Below are 8305 nucleotides of genomic sequence, written 5' to 3' on the forward strand. Positions count from 1 at the left end.
GAGGATTGGTTATTTTTTAATCGGGTTTTTTTATATATATTTTTTTTAAAGATTTCTTCCTCATATTATCTCAGGGAGTTTATCATTTGCCACAGTTGTCACTGGGTTGTTCAATTAAAATTAACATTTAATTATTTGCCACATGTTCCTTACATCACAGTATTTATTTTTTTTTTTTTACATATCCCAGTTATCTAGTTTGGGTCAGAGTGCAGGGTCAGGCAGATAGGGTTAAGGGCCTTTTTTAAGGGCCCAACAGTGGCAGCTTGGCCATGCTGGGGCTTGAACCCCCAACTTTACTATTAGTAACCCAGATCCTATAGTGTTTAAGGCACCACAGACTTTTAATTAAGTTTAGACAAGAAACATTTAGTTAATACAGCACATTTAAGACTGAATTTTTACTACACTAAGAACAACAACAAAAGACAAAATAATAATTTGAAAAGCATGTTAAACAAACAAATACATTTAGCAGTCATATATACTGTATATTGTCAGTAAATTCTTTGTCCTGGTCAAGGTCCTGGTAATTTCAAGGCCTACTGTGGGCTGCAGGCTGGATGTTGTGGCAATCCACTGGAGACCACCATACACACATTCACAACTAATGGACATTCTGTGTAACTGATATGTAGCATATTGAAAACAATTATAAAAAAAAGAAATAGGGAAAAAAAGGTTAGGAATATTTAGCATTTCTCGCTGTTATACAGTACGTCATCAGACATGCAAAGTCAATTTAATGACTAGGTTGTCTAAAGTCAGCAGCCACTATATTACTTTGCTTCCCAATTATAAAAAGTTCTTTCATCACAAAAATAACATATTCATTATTTTTTACTAAACACTGACAAGTAAAAATTAAAGATTTCCAGATTTCTATAAAAGATATTCGGTAGTTTCAGAGCAGCGATGATGGTGATAACATCCTTTTTTCTTTTTTCTTTTTTTTTTACTATTTTCTATTTAAATAAAAAAATACTTTTGGGGTAAATGAAGTAATCACTGAATTAGAAATTGTTTAAAAAACTATTTTTAATAAATGTATTGCTTAAATTACATATTTTAATTATTAGTACAAAATGACACACAGCACAAAAAGGTCTATATAGACTAAATTGTGCATCAATTGTAATTGCTTTGGCACATACAGGATAACAATGATTAAACTCAGCTTTCAAAGTTAATAAATTTTTTTCTCATGAAGAAAATACATTTATTTTCTCAAACTTAAACTCCAACAAAACATTATCTATATTTAGATCATTTTTCAAATTTTGCAGGCTGCGGACTGGATAAAAGGCATTTACTATAGTACAATATGAGATGGGGGAAAATGTGATCTTAGTGATTTTAACCATGGCATGCTGAACCATGTCTGGTTGGTTATATCAAACCAGATATGGTTCAGATACCATGAGATTTCAGCATCCTGAGATTTTCAAACACAACAGTCTAGTGTTGCAATAAAAAAGCACCCAGTGAGCAGCATTGTTTTGCAAACTGAAACTTCTTGTTGGTTAGAGAGGTCAATAGAGAGCAGCCAGACTGGTCTGACCAACAGAAGGGCTACTGCAACTTAGAAAACCATACTGTGCAATAGTTGTGAACAGGAACGAGAACAGGGATCTAAGATTGGACAGTTGAAGACCAAAAACATATACGGTAGCCTGGTCTGATGAATCAGGATTTTTGTTAGAGAACACATGTTAGGGTGAACAGGTCACGTTGTTGGAGGTGGTGTTATGGTGGGAAAATGTTTTCTTGGAAGACTTTGGGTTTGTTAATACCAATCAATCTTTGCTTGAATGCCACAGCCTGTTGCTGAGTATTGTAGCTGAGCATGTGTTTCCCTTCATGCCTACAATGTTTTTTAATGGCTACTTTGAGCATGATAAAGCACCATGTCTCAAGAAAAAACAACTTAAACTGGATTTATGAACGTGACAATGAGCTTAGTGTTCTTCATTGGCCCTCCCAGTCACTGGATCTGAATCTAAAATAATTCTTTGTGACTTGGTAAAATAGGAAATTTACAACATGAAAGTGCTCTCGAAAAAATCTACAGGCTTTCCATAATGCATAATGCAAAAATATATATACTGTGTGTGTGGAGATCACTAGCTGGTGAGCTTTTGAGTGGTGTTACAGAAATGCATTTTTTCTGGTGCTACATTATCAAACATCACATTCATTAAAAAGCCTCTAATCAGCCTTGGTCTCAAAACCCACTTATGCTTATACTGTCTTAAAGCTCAGCAAGTGCAATTTTTATAGGGGTAGCATATGCTTTACGCTATGGACACATTAATGACACAAGAGGAGGGCTTGTAAAAAAAAATTCCTTTAGAATAATAGAGGCATGCACAAGTTTAACACTTTTCTGACTTTTATTAGACAGAGTTTCAGGGATACTGTACTTGCTGCTCAGTAAAACTGTACCGTTTTGTTACTTATATATATTTTTTTCTTATTGTTTAAATGCTGCCCTTTTTTTAGACAACTTATATTATAAGGACTGGGCTAATTACTCATGTTCAATTAAATTGAATGAAGCAAAGTATAAAATGCTTGAGTTATGACAACTTTTTTATTTCAAGGTCTTGAAATTGAGACAGAATAGGAAAAAAATTTAATATTAAATCAGAATATTCATGTCATGAAATATAAAAATCATATTAGTTACAAATTCACAATATAAATTAAATCAGCACCTAGGTATTTTAATAATAATAGCAATAATAATAAGGTGGTCTCCGAGGTTATTCCCATCCCTAATCCATACCATAAAGAATTGAGGCAGTTCTGAAAGCAAAGGGAACTCCCACCTGGTATTGGTATAGTGTTCCTAATAAAGTAAGTGTATATACTGTTGCCTGCTGTGACTGTGACTGTTTACGGGTGGATGATTTTGTATTGATACACTCACTCGCTCATCCCCTATATTGTACTGCTTATCCTGTACAGGGTTGCGGGAAACCTGCAGTCTATCCCAGGATACTCGGGCGCTAGGAATGGTACTGTACACCCTGGATGGTGCCAGTCTATTACAGAGCAGGTAGGGTTTTTAGGTAGGGTTTACTTTTTGTTAAGCTGTTAAAGATGTTTAGCTGCATAAAAAAGACAAGGGCTGTAACATGGGTGATATATTCTCCTATTGAATTCCCCTGAGATATTTAATTCTCAAGAGAAACAAATAGCAGGATGCATCTGCTTATGGGGATTTTCTACCTTTTTCAGTGGGTAACATTTCATCAGTTTTACACACCCTGAGTATTTGGACTAAGGACAACATTTGTGTATCGATGCCTTTGTACACCGCCCTGAGAGATTTAAAATGAAGCCGTTGGTGTTCTAAGAGTGAGCTGGATAAATGGGGTCATTTACTTTGAGACAGAAATGTGCTTTTTGGATTAAATAAATATAAAGAGAATAAGAGAGAGAGAGAGAGAGAGAGAGAGAGAGAGAGTACTTTATCAATCCCAAAGGGAAATTCTAAATTTTGGCAGCCAGTTTCCTTTGTAGAAGAATCTTAAGGCTCCTGTAGGTTAAAAATCACAAAGAGGGAATAATAAAGTACTCTCTTAAATAAAGTTACAGTTTTGTATTAATGCAGGTACAAATCATTGTCATTGGGGCAGTACCTTTCAAGGGCACAGAACTGTACCTTAATATAGAGAAACGTCTTGGGTTACTTTGCTGTAACCCTGTTCCCTGAAAAGGCGGGAAGGAGATGCTGCGTGAAAACGCTATGGGAAACATCTTGTCATGTTGCCGGTTGTGAAGCATGTGTGTATCAAACACGCCAAATTTTGGCTTATATAACCTCGGTCGGGTGATGTCATCTGATGAGACGCACCTGCAGGTTATAAATAGGAGTAAACCGGAAACATTCCTCAGATTGATTTGTCTGAACGGACGTCCGGTCAAGTAGGCAGTGCAGCATTGCACTCATTCCCGCCTTTTCAGGGAACAGGGTTACAGCAAAGTAACCCGAGACGTTCCCTCTCAAAGGCTACACTCGATGCTGCGTGAAAACGCTATGGGAATGAGAATACCAACGCCGCCGCACTGCAAGTGTCTGGAACCCAAGGTTGTGTAGCGTGTGCGCACAAGGCCGAGAAGGTCTCAGAACTATATCTGGGAAGCTGACTCGAGGACCCGTGAGCCCGGAGTGGCATGAACATCCAGATTATAAAATCTAACAAATGTGTGTGGAGAGGACCACCCCGCCGCGTCACAAACTTGCTACAGGGGAATACCTCCTGCTAGTGCAGTAGATGAGGCGATCCCCCTGGTTGAATGAGCCCTGATTCCTAGAGGCGAAGTGAGTCCACACAATAGGGTGCATTTTGGGAATGGAACTTTCGTAAGATAGTTCAGTGAGGATGCAAAATGGCCCTGACTAGCCCAGGGGCAAAGTCTAGGCAGGATGGGGAGACTGACAGATCTCCAATCCTCTTAGAGAGGTAACGGCCCTTAGAAAAAACATCTTAAAGGTCAGAAACCTAAGGTGCTGACTCTAATGGTTAAAAAAAAAAGTGTGTCAATTGGCTCTTTGAGCACGATAGATAAAACCCACAAAAGGGACCGTGTCACAGTAACCCCACCAATCAGGACGTGATGAAATAGCAGTTACGTACGTCCTGAGGGTACTAGGGCACAAGCCCGAGGACAATTTTCCCTGAAGAAACTCCAGCACTGCAACATTTCGGCAGTGGACTGGGTCTACCTGCTTCGTCATGCACCAACTTTCAAATACATTCCATTTGAGGGCATAAGCTCTTATAGGGGAGGGAGCCCTAGCACTTAGAATTATCTTAATTACGCTGGCTGGAAAACCAGCTTGACTTAGTTGGTCCCATTCAGGGACAGAACGTGAAGGTTCCAAAGCTCGGGCGGGGATGAAATATCGTCCCCTGCGCCTGAGACAGAAGATCCCACCTCATTGGAATCACCCATGGTGAGCCGCTGAAGAGGGATACCAGATCCGAGAACCACACTCTGGTCAGCCAACAGTGCGCTATCAATAAGAGGTGCAAACGCTGTTGATGAACCCTCGTCAAGACTCCCGGGAGCAGAGCTACCATTTTGAGGGCCACGGGTAGCTCAGTGGTTAAGGCATTGGACTACGGTTCGGAAGATCCCAGGTTCAAAGCCCACAACCACCAAGTTGCCACTGTTGGGTCCTTGAGCAAGGCCCTAACCCTCAACTGCTGATGTCAAAGCACTAGCTACTGAGACTGGGCCAGCCAGTCGTCTATGTAATTCAAATACGGATGCCCTGGAGTCGTAAGAGCCAGGACTACATCCATGCATTTCGTATATGTGCGGGTGAAAGATCTAGACCAAATGGAAGGACCCGATACTGGTAAGCTTCGCCCCCGAAAGCGACCTTAGGAACCTCCTGTGATGTGGCAATATTTCTATATGAAGTAAGTGTCCTTCAATTGATTGTCCCAAATCAATCGCTTGGTAGGATTTAAGAGTAATCACTTTGACAATCAACATTTTGAAGCTGTATTTATTTATTTTAAATAGCGGAACAGCCCACGAAAATCTAAAAATTTTGCAATGTAATTAGTTATCTTAAAAAGTACCGTGCTCTAAGACTGATCATATATATGATAGGCTGTTTACAATAGTGCACATAAAGGGACATTAATAATGTAAACATGTAAAATAATTAGAATGTATTGTTGCTATGAACTGTATATAGACATTATGATATACTGTATACAGGTGGGAACCTACCAGCAAGTTAAAAAAGAGAATGAAAGTACATGAAATAATGTATATGACAGTAATGAACTGGGAAAGAACATAAGTCACACATAAAAATGTAACCACAGTTGTATGCATGGGTGAATAAAGGCTTTTTGTATTGTATGTCTTAACCAAACAATATTACCTGTTCAACTGGATTTTGGATGAACCTCATACCTCTATTTTAATGTTTGAACCATTAAAATAGAGATTTGCTTTGAATATTTAAATGTAGTGATGATAAATCCCAGTTCAATAAGAGATAAACCCTTTTGTTACTTTATGTTTTCAGTAATATTTTTTGTGATGCATGGTGAATATAATGAATATAATATTTTATTAAATAGTGTGTTTTTGTGTCTAGTCACACCGACAGTATTATCAAGATTATTTGCAACTATTTTGTTAACTAGTCTGGGATTTTGTTATTGTGCATGTAAAAAAAAAAATGAGAATTAGCTTTTTTCCCCGAAAATATATCAGACTGAAGTGAACATTCTGTAGATCTATAATGCATTTCTAGTTTATTTCAATTCCCATCTTGTTTCCCGCCTAAGCACAGCTTATTAGTATCACTTGTGTATTTAAGAAGGATGACCCTGGTTTGTTGTTATGCAATTTATCATAGACATTTACTGAGGGAGGGAACAAAGGAGTGAGTAAGTGTGTGTGAGAGAGAGAGAAAGAGAGAGAGAGAGAGAGAGAGAGAGAGAGAGGAACTTTTGGAAAAAACAACCGCCCAATAACCAGCCATCATTAATTTAAATTTTTTTTTTTCATTTTTAAGAACTGTGTTAAACTTGACACAGACTGAGCTGGATGTTTGGTTTGGACCAAAAGAAAAAAACAGAAGGATAAAATGAGGTGACATTTAATGATCTATACTTGTGTTTCTCATGATGTTGTCTCGTTCCTGTTTGTGATCTTCCCCATACTCCTCATCGACTGCAATTATTTGGTGAACTACTGAGCCATGAGCGTCCTGATCATACTAACTCTTCTCGTGCTGTGTACGACCAATGTCCAGTGTGCTCAGGAAAATCCTGTATGTCCTCGAAAAGGTAAGTGAACTATGGCCTACAGCCAAGATGTGTTAATGAAAAAAAAGAAGGTTTTGTGCTGAGCAATTGTTAATATAACTTAAACCTAAACTCAAATGTACGAAGTAAATGGTATGTGTTTATATACTTTATGATAAAATAACTTAAGTTACAATCATTTTAATATATTCAAAATAATTACATATCAACCATCATCTTTTTTTCAGAATACTCATAGTGTGTTAAAAATTGATTACTAATCTGTCTATGCCATATGTTCCACTAATTGTAGCTCAATAGAATGATGAAGTAAATGTTTTAAGCAATACATTGCGGTTAGTATTATGGCCTGTGGTTGGTCACCAGCTCAACTGGTGTGATTTATGTTATGTTATGTTAGAAATCCTGGTTTCGCTTATTTTGCATCTTGACATTTTGCTGATACTCATACTTTTAGCTGTTTTTTTTTTTATTTATTTAAAAAGAACTTTGTATCATACTGAAGTGATCTGTTGAAACATAAAATCCCATAAAGAGCACTCTCGTGGGAGTCGAACTATACTCTCAGTTTTCAATTTTAGTCATAGACATATTTAAGTCAATTTTAGTTTTGATGTATTTAATAACCAACAGCAGGAAAGCATGTTAATGAGAGATAGACAGAGCAAATGGAGAAGAGCCAGATTTACATTTAGAAGAAGGAACCGAGAGTGAGACTGCTTTTTTGTGCAATTTTGCAGTTTATCTGTACAAATCAGTCAACTGCTATACACACAAACTCAGGAAACTGGGGGACAAGCCAAGAGTTATTGTAATACCCTCCAAATAACAACTCAACTTGACTTCTACTTATAAGCTGTTTACTAAATCTTAGGAAAGTCCCTGCTGTGATCTAGACCCTCACTAGTCATGAAGAAAGGTTTCGCAAGGTCAAGAAGGACAAAGGTGGATTTATTTAACTTACCTGACTGCTCTGAATACTTGTGCACTTGTTACTTGTTAAAGGTTGAGCAATAACTATTTATTTTATATTATATAAAGCAATATCACAGCCATGCTGATATTCAGCACAACAACACTCCCTTTCATGTGATATTGCTTAATTAATCATCATAATGGTCTCATGAATAAATGTGACCTCATTGCAAGGTGTGTAATATCTGCTTTTATAATACTAATACTATATCAAAGTTTAACATGTTTGAATATTATTTTTTTTTTAGAATCCTATCCTGGTGTTTTGATCTTGAGTGTGGGGTCAGAGGTCATCCTGGACTGCACAGGCAATCTCACTGTGGATGGCAAGCCATTATTAAGAAGGACAAGAAATACAGTGAGAGTTGACAGAAAAGGAGACGTACCTAGTCGCTGGAAACTGGAAAAAGACAGAGAGAATCCTGGTACTATTGGGAAACGCCATTCAGAAATTAAGTACTTTGCCACCCATGCTGAAGTGAGTGAGTCAGTAACCACTGCTAACCTGCCTATGAGCTCAG

The 8305-nt window shown here is 37.6% G+C and overlaps 1 protein-coding gene across 1 annotated transcript in view; it reads left to right on the forward strand.

Moving 5' to 3' along the window:
- Positions 1-6102: 6102 nt before the first annotated feature.
- LOC128519968 (interleukin-6 receptor subunit alpha-like) overlaps positions 6103-8305 on the forward strand; it is a 13192-nt gene continuing 10989 nt past the window's right edge. Inside the window, exons 1-2 of the mRNA XM_053493965.1 lie at positions 6103-6830; positions 8033-8305. The exon at positions 8033-8305 is cut by the window's right edge and continues 348 nt beyond it. Of these exons, the coding sequence (XP_053349940.1) occupies positions 6743-6830; positions 8033-8305 (361 nt within the window). The 5' untranslated portion in view covers positions 6103-6742. The remainder of the gene's footprint in view (positions 6831-8032) is intronic.

Source organism: Clarias gariepinus, chromosome 4 (assembly GCF_024256425.1).
Source record: "Clarias gariepinus isolate MV-2021 ecotype Netherlands chromosome 4, CGAR_prim_01v2, whole genome shotgun sequence".
Taxonomy (NCBI): domain Eukaryota; kingdom Metazoa; phylum Chordata; class Actinopteri; order Siluriformes; family Clariidae; genus Clarias; species Clarias gariepinus.